Source organism: Megachile rotundata, chromosome 12, assembly GCF_050947335.1.
Source record: "Megachile rotundata isolate GNS110a chromosome 12, iyMegRotu1, whole genome shotgun sequence".
NCBI classification, from domain to species: Eukaryota; Metazoa; Arthropoda; class Insecta; order Hymenoptera; family Megachilidae; genus Megachile; species Megachile rotundata.
The window spans coordinates 1,711,110-1,729,431 of NC_134994.1; the positions used below are offsets into that span (position 1 = coordinate 1,711,110).

Genomic DNA, 18,322 nt, shown 5'->3' on the forward strand with positions numbered 1-18,322 from the left:
TCCTTCTGCGAGCAAGTGATGCTGCAGAAGGAGGCCGCGGAGCGGGTTCGCGAAGAAGCGGACCCGCAGAGGAGGAGAAGAGGTCGCAGCCGTCGAGATGCGGCTGCTTCCAGCAGTTCAACTGCAGCTGTTCGGAGGAGCAGTCGGGGCCGTCGTGGGCCCCGGCTTGACTCCTCCATTTGAGGATTGCAGGCCGACGGCCCGTCGGTGTAACGCCGAGGGCCGTTGGCCTTTTTCAGGTCTCTGACCAGATGGGGGGCGGCGGCTCCGAAGAGGCCTTATGTCACCCCATGCAGAGCCGCCGCGGGGGCAGAGGTGTCCTGGGTGGGGGCCCAGGACGCCCTGCACGCTGCCCCGGGGGGGACGGCGGTTGCCTCGGTGGTCCGGGCACTGCCGTAAAGATTAGATTAGATTAGCCTGTTTTGAAGGGGGGGAGGTCTTATGATCTTCCCCCGGGAAGGGCTCGAAAGAGCAAGGCGCGGGGGCCCCAGTTGTGTTCTTTAGAGTTCCTGGGGCCCCCTGTGCGTCATTGGAGGACCACCGTGGGGGTTTTAGTGGGTAAGAATCCCACATAACCCCGTGCCCTCCCCCAAGGGTGCGGGGTATCTTTGGAAGATTTCCCCCACGTAAAAAAAAAAAAAAAAGGTTGGCAGACGAGGCGGACGAACTGGTGCCGGGGTGGCACAAGTCGGATCTCCCACCTCCACGTGGTGTTCGCTGGGATAGGGGAACTGCGCCTTCGGTAGTCGATCACTTCGGTGGTTGGCTGCCCAAGGCCGAGGGCCTCTATGCTAACGGGAGAACGGCGGGTCCCCAGTGGGGGGCCTATGCTCACACCGTAAGCCTGTGGTCATGTTTTGCAGGAACGGGGAGCTTGCCTTAACCGGCTGGCTCGCGAGGAGTAAACCTCTATAAAAAATCCGCTGTGTGGTCGCGGGGCGGAATACGGCCACGGTAGCCCCTGCCTGCGGTATGAGTCCGCATAAAAGGGGGTCGTTCCCGGAGTAGTTCCCGTGATGTGCGAGGCTATGCCGGCGGGGTCTTTGGACCCTGGCAGGTACTACCATGCCGGACAGGTTCGCACGGAGGATCGAAAAGGGGGCGATTGGGGTTCGGGGGGTCGTCCCAAACTAAGGTGTGCAGGACAACCGTGCCGAGAGTTGCATGGCTGCCGGGACGTTAAACTGGGCAGTCTCTAACGGTCCCTCGGGGGTACCTGCCGACCCCCCCCCGAGTAACTAGGCTTCCCCGGGTATGGTGGGTTGGTCACCTCCCCCGCTCCATCCCTTGGGGATGAGGTGGTCCGACCCTCTGTTGTGAAGGTTCAGCCGGGCCCATCCACAACTAGTGGGCCTGTGGGCGAGGGGGAAGACGCCCGTCTCCCTCACACTGTGTCTCCCGCTGCTGCAGAGACGCGCGGTAGGGATGTTGGCTTCCCGTTAGTGCGCCGGTCGAGATTCGACAGAAGCCGTTCTCAACCTCGACAGCAGCATCGCGGAGCGTCACCAGCCGCCGTATCGGAGCGAGCGGACAGTGGAGAGGAGTCCGATTACTCCATCTGCTCTGTGGCGTCACTGGGCCGCGTGACGTCCCGGAAGAGGGCTAAGCCCATTTCATCAGGGGACTTCAGGAACCCTGAGGACGTTAAGAAGCGACTGCTGGAGACGCACCTCAGAGAAGCCGATTCGAAAGCGGAGAGGGCGGTCTTTAACCCAGACGTTGACCCGCGACCACCTAGTCGGGGCTCGTTCCCGTTGGCGGAAGTCGACGACATAGCCAGACCGTTGGACGGGCGCACTGGCTCTGAAATTGTGGCCGACGCACTCGAGTATGGGCGTATACTCGAGAAAGTGGCTGCGAATTCTAAGAATTTGAAGGGCACGTACGTGCGCGCGGTTCGGGAGTCCTCTCGTTACCTTTTAGCTGCTTTGATGCACACGTATAGGCGTGCTCAAACTAAGGGGGATGCGGCTCAGTTGGAGAGGGAGAATATCCTTCTCCAACAGAAGCTCCGGGAGAGGGACCAGGAGTTAGATGCGATGAGAAGGGATATGAAAACCCTTCGTCGCGAGATGGACGACCTCAGATCGCGCATCGGAGGCGCTGTTGAGGTCCGTCCTGAGGTTGTTCAGCCGGCACATAGGCGGACTCCTCCAATGTCGGAATCCATGGACACTTGTGAATGTCCTCCCCCGGGCTTGTCGGAAGTGGTCTCCCTTCCGGAAGCACATGAAGAGGTCATTGAGTCGCCCTCGATGATGGAACGTGCACCCACTCCACTACCATCTAAGAAGTGGGATATGGAGCGCTTCATAAACTTGATGGAGCGCTTCGTCGAGAAGAAAATGGTGGCGCTGCAGGAAAGGCTGTTGCCAGCCTCGCTTCTAAGGCCGCCGCTGAGCGCTGGGCAGCTGGGAGTGGCGCGGCCACCTCCAGTTGCTCCAGCGACTCCTTCTGCTCCGCCCAAGAGGGCCAAAACATCGAGAACGAGGGCGACATCGGCCACAGGTGCGGCGAAGGGTGCTGCGCCTAGAACTCTACAACCTGCTGTAGGCAGGCAAAATGCGCCCGCTCCGCACTGTCTGCCCCCTCCTCCGCTGCCACCACCAGTCTCGACTACTGAGACCTGGTCGACGGTGGTTGGGCGTAGGGCAAAAAGGTCCTTGAAACAGGCTGCTGCACCTGTTCCGGCGCCACAGAGAAGACCGGTGGCTGTTAAAGCACCGCCAGTTGCCCAAAGGCAGAAGCAGCAGGCTCCCAAGCGGCATCCTCGTCCTTCTAGGACCACAGAGGTGTCCATCACACCGGGCACCGGGCGGATCCAAATCATACGTGGATGTGATGAAGGAGGCCAAGGAGAAGATTAAGTTGGCGGAAATTGGAATCGATGTCGTCCGTTACAGGCAAGCTGTAACGGGCGGCATGATTTTATAGGTACCTGGGGAAGGCGGCTCGGTCAAGGCTGATAACTTGGCCGGCCGTCTCAGGACCCTCTTCGAGGGGACGGATGTCCGGGTTGCCAGGCCAATGAATTGTTGGCCTGGATGCCTCTGTCACCTCGAAAGAAGTAGTGGAGGCAATTGCTGCAGCTACTGGCTGTGGCGCGGGAGACATCCGGGCAGGTGAAGTCCGGATGTCCCCCTCTGGGTTGGGGACTGTTTGGGTTCGTTGCCCCCTTGCGGCGTTAAATAAGATTGTAGCCGCAAGGAGGATTCGAGTTGGTTGGCTGTCGGTTAGGGTGGAAGCCCTGCCGACAAGACCATTTCAGTGTTACCGCTGCCTAGAAGCTGGTCATGTCAGGCAGCGGTGCACTGGACATGACGACCGGTCAGACCGGTGTTATAGGTGTGGTGAGGCCGGTCACCGTGCGGGACAATGCACAGCGGCCCCTAAATGTCCGTTGTGCTCGGACTTAGGGAGGCCGGCGGGACATAGACTGGGTGCCAAATCTTGCGCCCAATTTTCCCGCCGCAGGGGTAGACAGCTCCGCAAGGAGCAGGCAGCTGTTGCTGAACCGTCAAAGGTTTCTGCCCCATCGGCGGTCGCAGATGTGCCTGCAAGTGGCCCGGGAGGAGAAGCCATGGAGGGGGCAATGGAAATCGAGAAATAATGCCCCCTAAGGGCTGTCTCCTCCAGGCCAACCTGAACCACTCGGCTAGGGCTCAGGACCTTTTTGTCCATACCCTGGCCGAGTGGCAGGTAGGGTTGGTCGTGGCCGCGGAGCCTTATAAAGTCCCCGAACATCCGCACTGGTTTGGGGACAATGTGGGCTCCGTGGCAATCGCGTGGACCACCTCGCCCGGATCCTCGGTCTGCGAATTGATCACTCGCAGCCGAGGATTCGTGGCTGTGAATTGGGACGGAACCGCGGTGGTGGGCATTTATGCACCGCCCAGCTGGACCCTCGCGAGATTTGAGGAGTCTTTGGACGAGATGTCAGCGTGCATTGCGCGTTGCCTTCCCCGTCCGCTCCTGGTGCTGGGAGACTTTAACTCTAAGGCCCAAGCCTGGGGGTCTCCCAGCACTGACGCGAGGGGTGAGGCGGTGCTCGATTGGGCGGCGACAAACCGTCTCCGGCTGTTGAACCGGGGTACCGTGAACACGTCCGTGCGTCCGCAGGGGGAGTCCATCGTCGACCTTTCATGGGCGACGCCCTCTGCGGCGCAGCGCGTGTCCGGTTGGAGGGTGGGGGAGGAGGTGGAGACTTTAAGTGACCACCTCTATATCCGAATAGATAACTGCGCCACCTGTCGCCGCCTAAGGGCCGCACCACCGCGGAGATGGACGCTTAAGCGTCTAGACGAGGACGCCCTGATGGTTGCGTCCCTCGCCGCGGCCTGGCCAGAATTTCCGGCTGGGCCGGTTGCCGATGTGGATGAGGAGGCCGACTGGTTCCGGGGTACGTTAACAGCGATCTGTAACGCTTCCATGCCCCGGGCTGGCGGCTTCCGCCGGCGGGCTGCGTACTGGTGGACGGGCGAAATTGCGCAAATGCGCAGAGAGTGCCATCACGCCCGTCGCCAGTTCCAGCGCTTCCGCCGGAGGCGGCAAGGATGCGTGGGGGCGCCCATACAAAATGGTCATGGGTAAGCTTCGACCATGGGCGCCCCCACTCACGGAGAGTTTAGTCCCCCAGTTCTTGGCGGAGGTGGTGGACACCCTGTTTCCCAGGGATGACGAGCCACCGCCTCCTGCCTCGTCGGACCTGATTATCTGGTCCGACGACAGATGTCCTGTGTGATTTATCGTGCGGTTCCCGCCATAGGCCCTACCATACGGCCCCATGGGCGTGGAATTGGGATACACCCAATTAGCGCGTCCCCGCCGAAGCAAGGACTACCAGAAACGGCACCAGGCTCTACGGGTCCCGGTAACCGACCTCTGGTGGGACCGAGTGACTTTCCAACACTCTACCAGCTAAGACAGGCTGGTACCCGAGCTGTTGGGACGCAGCTCACCCGCCGAAGGCCCGATTAGCAGGCCCTGTAGCCAGCATGCGGCTTTTAAACCACTGCCCCCGCGATGGTCCAACCCACGACCGAGCCAGGGTTGCCCCTGTAGGCGCCTCGGTCCCCGCGGTACCAGTCAAAATCACTGGTGGGATCTGCGCGACCAAAGCCGCTTCCATTTTGGGGGTCCCGCAACCCCCGGCAATGGTCAGCCGGCGACTCCGGTACGTGGAGACGCCAACCTCCAAAGGCCACGAGTAGGAATCGACCCTAAGGTCTTTGACCTCCTCGCAGCCACCCTGCGCACACCTCAGACACCCCATTCATTCAATTCACGCACTCACTCTCGCTCTTCTCCTCTCAAACACCCTTCTCGCATACACACAAAAACATTCATACTTTTCCTTGCATTCCAACACACCACTCACATCCAGACTACCATCCTCTCTTCTCACTACACCACATTCACTCAGGTCCCGGAGGTCGGCATACATCACACACTCAGCCAACACATGCTTCCAGTCCTCGCGCTCAGCACCACACATACATCGCTCACTCTCACCCAACCCTCGTTTGTGCAAAAACTCATTCATACTACCATGGCCAGTCATCAGAAAACATGCATACACATTCGGCTCAAAATTCACACAACTTTCAGCAAACCTAACATCCTTAATATACTCATACGTAACTCGTCCTTTCTCACTTAAATCCCATCTTCTCTGCCAACACTCATACGCCCTATCATTCACAACTTGCACACACTCATCCACTATCCTCCCATTCAAGTCATTCGAAGCGACGAGCTCATTCTCACACAGACTCACACCATTCTTTATTCTACTGCACACACCCCTCCTTACACACTCTAGATCCCAAGGTAGGGCACCCATCATCACTTGCATACACTCAGTTGACACAGTTCTACACACATTCAGACACGCATACAACACAACACGCTGACAACTATTCATCAACTCTCTCGCATATCCATATTGCATCACATCATACCACACACTCACACCATACATAACACACGCAACAAATAATCCTTTATACAACACTCTCACCGCTCTTTTCCTCATACCCCATTCTCTCCTCAACACTCTTCTCATCACACCCACCACATTCGTCACCTTCTTCCTCACATACTCCAAATGCACTTTGAAATTCATTGTCTCACTCATCCATATACCCAAATACTTAACTTTATCTACATACTTCACAGACACTCCATTCATTCGCACAATCGGACGTCTACTCACAGCCATACTGCCTTTGAGCAACATAGTCACACTCTTACTCTCAGACACACTAACACCTACTCCTGCACCCCATTCACATACTATTTTCATCCACTCTGCTCCGATTCGTTCAACTTCCATTCGGCTCTGTCCTTCAATCATCAAATACAAATCATCCGCAAAAGCCACACACTTGCATCCACATTCTCTCAAACGCCGCAGGAGTCCATCCATCCTCCCAATCCAAAGGAAGGGGCCAGAGACAGACCCCTGCGGGCATCCTCGCTCCACATTTTTCCACACAGTCTCATTCACGCCACACATACACGCTGTCCTCCCCTGGAAGTAACTCTTCCAGAGGGGCATCTCCTTACATCCTGTTTCATGCAACCATTCAATCACACTTTTCCATTCTAAGTTATCAAACGCTCCTTTGAAATCGACAAATATACCCAACACATACTTACTTCTACTCTCTTGTACATATTCCCTTACTCTCAACCAAGCACTCTCCGTCGATCGTTCCCTGCGAAACCCATGCTGTGCGTCATCCATTCTCTCATTCACTCTCCGTTCATGCCTTTTAACCATCATTCGCTCTAACGTCTTTCCAAGCACAGACAACAGACTTATCGGTCTATAGGACACAGGGTCCGATCGCGGTTTCTCAAGAGACTTCAGCAGAACGACCACACACACTTTCTTCCATTCATACGGGAAACATCCATTCCTCAAGCACGCATTATACAGATTCAACAAGCATCCCGGAATCGCATCCCAAATCACACGCAACATCTTCGTTGTTATTCCATCCAAGCCAGGTGCCTTATTCAGCTTCGCTGCTATTACGGCCTCATTCACTTCATCCCATTCAAAGTCTTCTACTTGATTCACACTCTCTTCCATACCACTTACTCCACCTGTCATACCTGAGACTGGAAAGAAACGCTCTAATAACACTTCTGCACATTCTCTCCACGTGAAATAGGTCACACCATCAACATTCAACGATCTCATTCTCTCTCGCTCATTCTTCCCTCTACATACCCTATACACAGGGCCCCATGGATCCAGGTTCGATGACTCACTCACGAAATGTCGCCAGCTTTCCTCTTTCACCCTACACAACTCACGCTTATACTCTTTCATCAAACTTTTATACCTATTCAGTCGCTCATCAACATCCTCGCTTCTTCTTCTTTTCGCTCTCTGCCATAGCTTCCTGCTCTTTCGCACTTTAACTTTCAATCGTTTCAATTCATCCGTCCACCATATAATCTTCCTATCATTCACTCTTACTTTCCTTTTCATTCTTTTGTCATTCAAATCCTGGATCCAACTCATAATACGCTCAAGCATCCTATCCACGTTTGTTTCGTCACATACATCCTGTCCATACATCAACGCATATTCGATCAAATCATTCCTGTATCCTTCCCAGTCTACATCCTTACACACCCATCCCTTCCGTACGCTCGAGGCATTCCGCTGACTCTCATCATACATTATTTCAATCACAATCACATTATGATCACTCACTCCCCAATCACTCTTTACTTCCCATTCAACACGGCACCTGGCTAAAGATTCATTCATCAGAGTGACATCAATGTCACTCTGCCCTGTCACACCCGAGAACGTATAATACGTACTCGGCTCATTCATCACAATCATTCCACTCGCTAACACCCATTCTTCCAGAATTCTTCCACGCATTTCATTCTCTCTACTGCGTCCCCCACCCTTACTAAACCATAGGGGCGAGGTCGCATTCGCATCCATTCCAAACAGCACTCGCTTCCCGTTTACGAATTCTATTACTCTCTCCATATACACTAAGTACGGCACGATGTCACAACCCCATCTACAATACATTGACACAACATACAGTTCGCCGAAGTCCCCCTTGATCCACACACACACACCATACTCATTGGTACATTCGCTCACACACATCACTTCCATATTCACATCACGAACGACCACTGCAGCCTTGGCAGGGTCGTCCTCACAAACATACACTTTCCATCCACTCGGTAAACCTTTCACACAACCTTGCGACACATATAACTCTTGTAGCAAGGCCACACTTACATTCTTTTCATTCATAACAACACTCAAATCACACAACACACTATACGATCTTTGACAATTACACTGCACAATTCTTAAGCATTCAGTCATCGCAGATTCGCGCCTTCTCTCTTTCCAACACTCTCACATACTCAGGACATTCACTCGACAGAACTGAATGACTCGCATCCTTACCTCTCAACTTACAATTTCTACACACACACTCACTCTTACACTTATCTCTCAGATGCCCACTCTCACCACACTTCTCACACAATCTGTCTTTCACGCTGCACTCACGCATCATGTGCCCAAAGGCAAAACATTTATAACACCGCATTACATTCACAAAATCTTTCACCTTGCACGCCCTCTATTTCACATACACACGCTCTTCACACATTAACACATCACGCATTTTCCTAGACACTTCAACAATTACATTTCCAACATTCGCACCTTTCTTATTCGTTCTACTCACAACACGCACTCTATCTTTAAATTCCATTTCAGTCACACCAGCAGTCTTTAGGTTCTTCACATATAGTTCATTCATCAATTCGTCATTACTCATTTCATTTTCCACATCATACACAATAACTTTCGGACCCACTCTTTTAGGTGCCTTGAGTCCCAATTCCTCAAACTTCCTATGTCCTTTCAGCATATCCATTTCACGCGCACTCGCCGCTTCAATAACAACACCACCACTCCGTGTCTTCCTCACAGCTTTCACTCTCACATTCAGATCACCACTAACATCTTTCATGACTCTCTCTTTCACTTGCTCACTCGTCATTTTTACGTTCTCATCCCTCGCTTTCACAACAACAGCAAACGATCTCACTCTCGGCTTCTCACTCATACCAGTCTTCACTCGCTCGGTCACATTCTTACCACCCACACTCACTGCACTCCTACCAACCACACTAGCAAAACTCACTGCTCCGGGATCACACACATGCTCACTCCAAATTTTTCGGCTTTCTTCTAAACGACCAGTCAATCTCTCATTCTTTGCAACCATACCCATCATACACTCTTCATACTCACTCATGCAGTTTAAAATGAAATCGGTCGTTGCCTTGGAGACGCGGTTGGATTCCGTTAATAGGAATCTCCGCAATTTCTCCCCGACCTTCCGCAACATCTTCATTTCTTTCTCCTCTCCTTCTTCCTCCTCCATTCTCACATCCTCCTCCGTCACTCTTACCCTTTTCCTCGGACTAAGGCTCCGTGACACAGCCTTCCTTCCTTTCCCCTCTTTTTCACCGCTACCCTCTCCTTCTTTCTTCCCCCCCAAATTTAACAAATTTATCCATGGAATTCCCACGAGCTGAGACGTTACACAGTCACTCCCCGGGTGACGCCCTTCCCAGGGAGAAGGCTCAAATACTCATGAGGTCGCCAGGTATCATGAGGTGGCCGCTAATGGTTGGTGCTCCCACCAACCCACCCCCCAGCGCAAATCTGGGGGGTGCCCCATCGCCGCGCACCATAGCTTAGGGTTAGGGTATTTTTATAGAGGTTTACATCCTCGTTTCCGTCCCAATGGAAGGTGGGAAGGATGGTCTTGATCAGGAAAGAGGGGAAGCCCGATTCTCCCTCTTCGTTCCGGCCCATGGTGCTCTTGGATGAGGTGGGCAAATTATTCGAGAGAATTCTCGTTGCCCGCCTCTCCAGGCACTTGTCCTGCGGTGGTCCCGATTTGGCCGACTGCCAGTATGGCTTCCGCGAGGTTTGCAGTACCATCGACGCGATACATCGCGTGCGATCCCTTGCGGAGTCGGCCACCTCCCAGGGTGGGGTAGCACTTGGTGTCTCTTTAGACATCAAGAACGCTTCAACACCCTGCCATGGGGGAGGATTAGGGAGACCCTCGTCTACCATGAGGTGCCTCCCTATCTGAGGGCAGTAATCGGTGACTACCTGCGGGACAGGTGGATCGAATACCCGGGTCGGGACGAGGAGATGCACCGGAGATCGGTGGACCGCGGCGTACCCCAGGGAGCAGTCTTGGGACCATTCCTTTGGAATGTGGGGTACGACGCGGCAATGCGGGTTTCCCTTTCACCCTGCGCTAGACTTACGTGTTATGCCGATGACACGTATGTGCTCGCGACCGGGTGGACCTGGATCGAGACCATCCGCCACGCGGAAGTTGCGGTGGCAGCAGTCTCCTCTGCTATCCGGCGACTGGGGTTGGAGGTGTCGGCGGGCAAAACAGAAGCCATGTGGTTTTGCCCGCCAGGTGTAGAAGCACCACCCCAGTCGCTTATGCGATTAGGTGACGAGTATGTTCAGATAGGAGGCGGATTGAAGTACCTCGGCCTCCACCTGGACAGCCACTGACGGTTTGAGCGTCATTTCGAGCTCTTGGCCCCCCGTTTGGAGAGAACAGTGGCCGCATTAGGCCGCCTCCTTCCAAATCTGGGGGGCCCTGATGATAGAGTACGCCGCCTCTATGCAGGAGTCGTGCGGTCGATGGCCCTATATGGTTCGCCCATATGGGCCGGTGATCTGATGGCCAGCCCGACCAGCAAGAAATTGCTGGGACGGGTGCAGCGTCGGCTGGCCATCAGATCGATCAGAGGGTACCGCACGGTCTCCTATGGGGCGGCGATGACTCTAGCCGGGTTTGTCACCTTCCATTATATGGCGGAGGGAGATGCCAGAGTTTTCTGGCGCCTCCGTGACCTCCGTCAGCAGGGGATACCCCGGCTGGTGTGCAAAGTGGAAGCTCTGCAGCGCCAGGCCCTGCGGTACGCGCTCACGAATTGGCGCGGCGACGTGATACGTCGCTGCGCCGAACAGCGCGCCGTAGGTGCGGTCCTGCCAGTTTTGAGTGAATGGCAGAACCGCGGCTTCGGAAGGATCGCCTACCGAATGACCCAGGTACTCACCGGACATGGATGCATCGGTGGGTACCTGTGACGGATTGGAAAAGAGGAGACACTCTGCTGTCACCACTGCGATGCTGGGCATGATGATGCCCAGCATACGCTGGAGGATTGCCCCGCCTTTGCGGGGCCTCGCGTGGGACTCAGGTGCCACGTGGGTTGGGACCTCTTGCTGGCAACAGTCGTACGCGAAATCCTTGCCAGCAAGAGGTCATGGACAGCTTTCGCCTCCTTTTGCGAAGTAGTAATGTCGCAAAAGGAGGCGGCGGAGCGGGAGCGCGTGCGTCGAGGTCGCGCTCCCGCCCGCGGGAGAAGAAGGGGGCGTACGGCGGCACGGGGCAGCTCCCGTGGCCGCCGTGGCTAGAACGCCCCCCTATGAGTAGGAGTGAGGCTGCGCCTATCGCAGCCTGGCCCTCCCACGATTGGGAGGGCGAAAGGACGGGTTTGCAGTTAGCAGACCCGTCAGGGCCGCATGCGTCTGGGGTTGGGGCTCCAGGCGGACGAACTGGTGCCAGGGTGGCACAAGTCGGATCTCCCACCTCCACGTGGTGTCTGCTGGGACGAAGGATCTGTGCCCTTCGGTAGTACTCCGGTGCTACCCACGGGTGGGAACCACCGTGCTGACGGGAGAACGGCGACCTCAGGGGGCACCTTTTCTGGATGGACCTCTGTCACGGGTGAGCGGATCCGGGGACCCGAGCTTTGACTCACCGTAAGCCTGTGGTCATGTTTCGCAGGAACGGGGGCTTGCCTTAACCGGCTGGCCCGGAGTAAACCTCTATAAAAAGTCCGCTGTGTGGCCTCGGGGCGGAGTTTGGCCACGGTATCCCCTGCCTGCGGTATGAGTCCGCTAAAAGGGGTGCTCCAAGTAGGTCCGATGAAGTGTCGAGGCGATGCCGGCGGGGTCTTCGGACCCTGGTAGGGCCTCCCAAGCAGGTACGGCTCGCACCGAGGATTGAAAACGGGGGCGGCGGGGGCGAGTGAGGACGTCTGAAATCAAGGTGTATAGGCAACTGTGCCGAGGATTGCGTGACTGCTCAGACGTAAAACAGGGCAGTCTCGAACGGTGCCCGCGGGGGTACCTCACGACCCCCCCCCCCCCCCCCCCCCTCCCGAGTATTCAATGGCTTGCCCGGGCATGGCGGCGCTGCCCGGGTCGACCCACAGACCGACCACTCTCGTGGGATCTATTATGGACTGCTCAATTAAAACAAACAGAAAACAAGATGTGGCCGCTGTCTCAAAAAGCGACCAACCAGCAGAGGAAGGAGAGAGCACCACGATTGGAGAATGCACCCTTATGCTTCCGGTCGTAAGGTGCAGTGAAGCACTGAAGCCGCACGCAGTGAAGCTGGAGAAACAGGGTGAAGCACCAGTCCTGGGAAATAAAAACCGCCCTGGATTGACTACCAGAAGCTCCAGCATTGAAGTGACCCCTACAAACTAGGGGACAGAGTCGGCAACAGCCAGCGGCAGGGAGTCGCGGCAAAGGCAGCGGACGGCTGCGGACAGCAGCGTCAGAGTGGCGTGTCGGGACCGAACGCCGGTACCGGCCAGGAGGAGGAAGAGGACAGAGGAAGAGGAAGTGGGGTCTTGGGAGAACACGGAGTCGGTGAAGCGGAGGGGACGCCCGCCGACCACCGGACAATATATTGGCAGGGCGGCAGCAATAAAACGTCTCAACGAGGCGAAGAGGCGGGAACTAGGACCTCGACAGGGAGTTGAGGGTCGACGACCCCACATATCCGATCCCCTGCCCTAGCAAGAATAGCAAGCCCCTGCCCGATGTTGTGGACTTGATGAGGGAGGCTCGGAGAATCCCAACGGCGGATCTAGCGGCGGAGGTGCAGCGCAGGACAGAGTTCCTCCAAAGAATAGCGGCATTCTCCTCCAACTTGAAGGGCTCATCCATCCATAAGTTGAGGGAAACGGCCATAGTTGTTCAGGCCTACAACTGGCAAAGAGGTCAACCATGCTGGAGAACGGGTCTCGCGCCGAGGAGGAAATGGAGTCTCTCCGCTTCAGGTTAAAGCTGGCGGAGGAGGAGAGACAGAAGATGAACGCAGATATGGAGGCGCTAAAGAAGCAAGTCGAGCTGCTCAGGGGGATCCCGGCAGCCGCGGCCACCGGACGAGCAGAATTCGTCGTCCCTTCTACTCCTCCTTCCGTGGAGCCAAGGAGAGCAACAAGGAGGAGACTACTGTCCACGTCCTCCTCTGAAAGGGAGGATGTGAAGAGGAGGCAGACGGAAGAACCTACTGCGGTTCCCCCGGAGGCGACCCCGTCCGAGATGTGGGATATGGCAGGAGGGGCACCAGCGGTCCACATGGATGTGGAGGGACCGCAGCCAGAGATCACGCCAGAGGAAACGGTGGTGGTGGCTGATGTAGTTCCACCAAAGCCAAGCCCTCGGGGAGTGAGGAAAGTACCGCCGAAGGGAAACAACCCAAGGCCACACGAGAAACAGGAGGAGCCAGCGCAAGGGGTCAACCCTGCGGGCGCCGGGCACTCGTGGCCCAACTAATGATGAAAGTGGAGGAGCTCGCCGCGGAGAACCGCGGGAGGGGGAAAGAGCCGGAGGCTGGAAGGCGTGCCCAAGGAACAGCCCCCTCGAGGGCAGCATCAGCCTCCTCGAGGGGCGTGTCCAGGACAGCACAGGGGAGGGGCCCATCGAAACCCGCTTCTGGTCCTGCCCCAAACCCCTCAGGACCTCAATTACGATAGGAACTATGGTCCACGGTCGTGGGCTTCAAGGCCAAGCAGCAGGCCAGGCAGGAGGCGCAGCAAACAGCAGCTGCGCCGGGAGCAAACAGGTCGACCAACCGGCCGATGGCGGCACCAAGGAAGACAGATGCCAAGGCAATGCAGCCAGCTGCGAAGAAGAAGGCAACGGTCCCACGCCCACCAAGAACGGCAGCGGTGACTGTGACTGTGGCACCTGAGGTCAGACTACGTACTCCCAGCTGCTGAAGAAAGCAAGGGAGGCGGAAGCCCCCGAAGAACTCACGAAGATGGGGATACAAAAGTTCAAGATAAGGAAGGCGGCCACCGGAGGTCTTGTTCTCGGTATACCAGGAAAGGAGAGCAAGGCCAAGGCGGCCAGCTTGGCTGGAAAACTGCGAGAAGATTTCCAAGAATCGGATGTCCGCGTGGCAAGTCCGACAAAGATGACGGAGCACCGCCTATTGAATCTTGACGACTCCATCGAAAGAGAGGAGATGGCCGACGCCCTGGCGAAGCTGGGAGAATGCTCCGCCCAGGAAATCAAGGTTGGAAAGATTAGGAGGGCCCGCAACGCGATGGGCACGGTATGGGTTCGCTGCCCCTTAACGATTGCGAGGAAGGCGGAGGTAGCGGGACACATAAGAATCGGATGGATGTCGGCGCGGGTCGTAATCCTTACAGCACGCCCGATGCCTCCAGGAAGGTCACACGACCCAGCAGTGCAGCGAGCAGATAGATCGTTCAGGCCGTTGTTATGCCTGTGGAGAAGTGGGGCACAAAGCAGCTACGTGCAGCAACAAGATAAAGTGCCCCTTATGCAGCGATATTGGAAGGCCGGATGCGCATCGATTGGGAGCAGCGGAGTGCGCACCGCCACCTCCAAGAAGGAGGAAAACAGCGGAGCCCGCACGCGGGACCGGCGAGGCCTCACAGCCAACAGAGGCCTCAAAGACAAAGGAGGCCTCGCAGCCAAAGGAGGCCTCACAGCCTAAGGAGGATGCTGATAAACAGGAACAACCTGCGATCGAAGAGGGGAACGCCATGGAGATGACAGAGGATGCTACGCAGTGATGGGGCCATTGAGCCCCATTATTCAGTCAAACGCGAACCACTCGGCGGGGGCACAGGATCTGTTGCTTCACACCCTCACCGAGTGGAATTGTTCGTTGGGGGTAGTTGCAGAACCCTCCCGCGTCCCGAACCAGCCAACTGGTTCGCGGACACAGAGGGTCATAACGCTTTAATTGCTATAGTGCCGCGGGGAACCCCGGCTCCCCCCCCCCCCTGCACCGCGATCGCAGCGGGCAGGGGAGCCGTCGCGGTTAAATGGGGGGATATAGTGGTGGTGGGCGTCTATGCACCGCCCCGCTGGCCTCTCGCCGAGTTTGAAGAGATGCTTGACAGGGTGGGGGATTTAGTGTCTCGTTGCCCCACCCAACGCGTTCTGGTCCTCGGGAACTTTAACGCGAAGGCGCGCGAATGGGGGTCCCCGGGGACCGATGTGAGAGGCCAGGCGACCCTAAATTGGGCGGCGGCGCAAGGGCTCCTGTTGCCAAACAGGGGCTCAGTGAGCACGTGCCTGCGGCCCCAGGGGGAGTCCATTATGGACTTAACCTGGGCTTCACCTGCGGCTGCCCGCATCGTTGCGAGCTGGCGGGTGGCGGAGGAGACCGAAACTCTAAGTGACAATCGGTATATTCGCGTCGACTTCTCCTTCGACACCCGGCGCCGCCGGAGTAAACGCCCACCGCCAAACAGATGGGTGCTGAAGGGGTTAGATCAGGATATGATGGTGGTTGAAGCCCTCGCGGTTAGCTGGCCGACTTCTCCGGCCGGACAGGTCGCGGACGTCGAGGGTGAGGCTCAGTGGTTCCGGGGCACCATGCAGGATATCTGCGATGTGGCGATGCCCCGGGCCACCCCTCACCCACGCCGGGCGGCGTACTGATGGACGGGGGAGATCGCACGGTTACACGACGCATGCCTTCCATTGCGTCGCCAGTACTCGCGCGCCCGTCGTAAGCGCCACCACGACCCCGCAAGGGAGCAGCAACTCTGGGGCGACTACCGGGAGGGGGTAGTTGCCTACAGGACAGCCATCAGGGAGTCCAAGGATCGGGCCTGGGACGAGTTCCTCGGCTCTCTTGACCGGGACCGGTGGGATCGCCCATACAAGTTGGTTATGAGCAAGCTTGGGCCACACGCCCTACCGGTTACGGAGAGCCTCGACCCCCAGCTACTGGGGCGCGACGTAGAAACACTTTTTCCGCGAGATGAAAATCCACCGACGCGCTCTGGGTCGTCGGCCCACCTTCTGTGGACACCTTCTGTGGGACACAGAGAAAGGAACCTCTTCAGCGCCTGTCTGAAACAGGGGAAGTTTCCAAATCTTTGGAAGAGGGGGCGGCTGGTCCTCCTTAAAAAGGAAGGACGAACTGAGGGAGAGCCCTTGGCGTACCGACCGATAATTTTGTTGAACGTTATTGGCAAGATTTTTGAGACGATTATAGCGAGGAGACTCACCGATCACCTCTCCGGTGATGGTCCCGACGTGGCCGACTGACAATTTGGTTTTGAACAAGGTAGAAGCACAATACATGCAATAACAAGAGAACGTAACATTGCCCAGTCGGTCACGTCAAGAGGCGGGGCGGCGATAGCAATATCGCTTGACATAGTCAACGCGTTTAACACCCTGCCCCATAGGACCATAGTTGAGGGCCTCGAAAGGCATGGGGTTATTAGAAACATAATAGGGGACTATCTCCGGGGAAGGTCGATCGAGTGTGTTGATCGGTCGGGTGCTCAGAGGATATGAACGGTCGAGCGGGGCGTACCCCAGGGTGCGGTTCTTGGTCCGCACCTGTGGATCGTGGGGTACGACCCCGCTCTGCGTGCCCCGTTGCCACCGGGATTATATCTCGCTTGTTTCGCTGACTGTAGCGTCGGGAAGGAAAGTAAATAGACGGTTATTTCGAACGTGTCAATAACTGTATTTTGATTGACGTCTCGTCAGCCGTTAGTCCTATGCCTAGCGGTGACACTCCCACCGCTCGACTCTCATCCACACACACACACATCCAAGCACTCTTCCGCGACAGCGATCGTCAGCCTATACTACACTGACGATACTCATATCTTGGCAACGGGGCGCGATTGGTCGAGGACCAGCCGCCTCGGTGGTCGTTGCTGAGATCCGGGCGCTCGGGTGGAGGTCGCTCTCCACAAAACTGAGGTCATGGCCTTCTGCCAGAGACGTGGAGACCCGCCTCCTGCCGGAGCGTCGATCCGGGTTGGCGGAGCCGAAGTCCAGATCAGGTCAGAGATGAGATACCTCGGACTCCGACTGGACCGCCACTGCAGCTTCGATGCCCACTTCGACGCGTTCGCCCCCAGGTTGGCACGCGTGGCAGGCGCGTTGTCGCGCCTATTGCCCAACCTGAGGGGCCCCAGTGAGAAGTAGCGCCGACTCTACATGTGTTATGCGGAGCATGGCCTTGCACGGCGCCCCAGTTTGGGCGGCCGACTTGGCGGCCAGCAGCCACTCGCAGGGTGTACTGCGAAGAGTGGAAAGGCGGCTGGCCGGCCGAGTAGTGATGAGCTACCGCACGATCTCCTGGTAGTCGGCTACGGTCCTGGCGGGCGTAATACCCTAAAAGTACCAGGCTGAGATGGAGGCTGAGGTTTACCGTTACCGAAGCTCCCTCAGCCTGGGGCGGGTAGTAGAGGGGGGCTCGCCACGGCCCAGTATCGAAGAGGTCAGGCTCCAGGCGCAGCGCGTCGCTATCTCACGCTGGCGTCGGGACCTTATTGCCAGCGGGACCGCGAAGAAGCGTGCGGTCGGGGCGGTCCTTCCATGACTGGAGCAGTGGTTGGACCGCGGCCACGGGCGGCTTTCGTTCCGCGTCACGCAGGTGTTCACCGAGCATGGTTGCTTCGGGGAGCACCTGTGTCGGATCGGTAGGGAGCGATCACCGAGGTGTTATGAGTGAGTGCCCTGCCTTTGCCTGGTAGAGGCACTATATGGAATGTGAGATAGAATGTGATCCAGCGTGTTTGCGTGCTGTGATTGAGAGAATGCTGAAGAGTGAAGAGGGATGGATGGCTGTCGCCTCCTTCTGTGAGACAGTGATCTCGCGGAAGGAGGAGGCAGAGCGTGCAAGGGAAATGGGTGGCGATGTAGGCAGGAGGAGGAGAAGACGGCCGGGAGTTCCGGACCCGGTCTCCCGGTCGCCCTCCTGAGAGTAGTGGGGCGACGCGGGGTAGCCTGCTGGCTGCAGACCCGTCCTTGCGCCCTCCCAAGTACATGGGAGGGCAAGGCTGCGCTCGGCGCAGCCGCATTCCGTCTCATAAGGGGGCGTCCTAGCCAAGGCGCCCATGGGAGCGGCCCCGTGCCGCCGCACGCCCCCTTTTACTCCCGCGGGCGGGAGCG

General features: G+C 56.9%; 1 protein-coding gene across 1 annotated transcript; it reads left to right on the plus strand.

Moving 5' to 3' along the window:
- Positions 1-3,609: 3,609 nt before the first annotated feature.
- Positions 3,610-4,741, plus strand: LOC143265516 (uncharacterized). Its single transcript, XM_076538157.1, has 2 exons — positions 3,610-4,399; positions 4,500-4,741. Exons 1-2 carry the CDS (start codon positions 3,610-3,612, stop codon positions 4,739-4,741), a joined length of 1,032 nt encoding a protein of 343 aa, XP_076394272.1.
- Positions 4,742-18,322: the final 13,581 nt, after the last annotated feature.

What these genes read in the sequence shown, in the direction of transcription:
- LOC143265516 (XM_076538157.1), top strand. Translation starts at nt 3,610, where the DNA reads ATGCCCCCTAAGGGCTGTCTCCTCCAGGCCAACCTGAACCACTCGGCT. An exon ending in GGAGGCCGACTGGTTCCGGG is followed by an intron (nt 4,400 to 4,499) that starts GTACGTTAACAG and finishes GCAAATGCGCAG; the next exon opens with AGAGTGCCATCACGCCCGTC.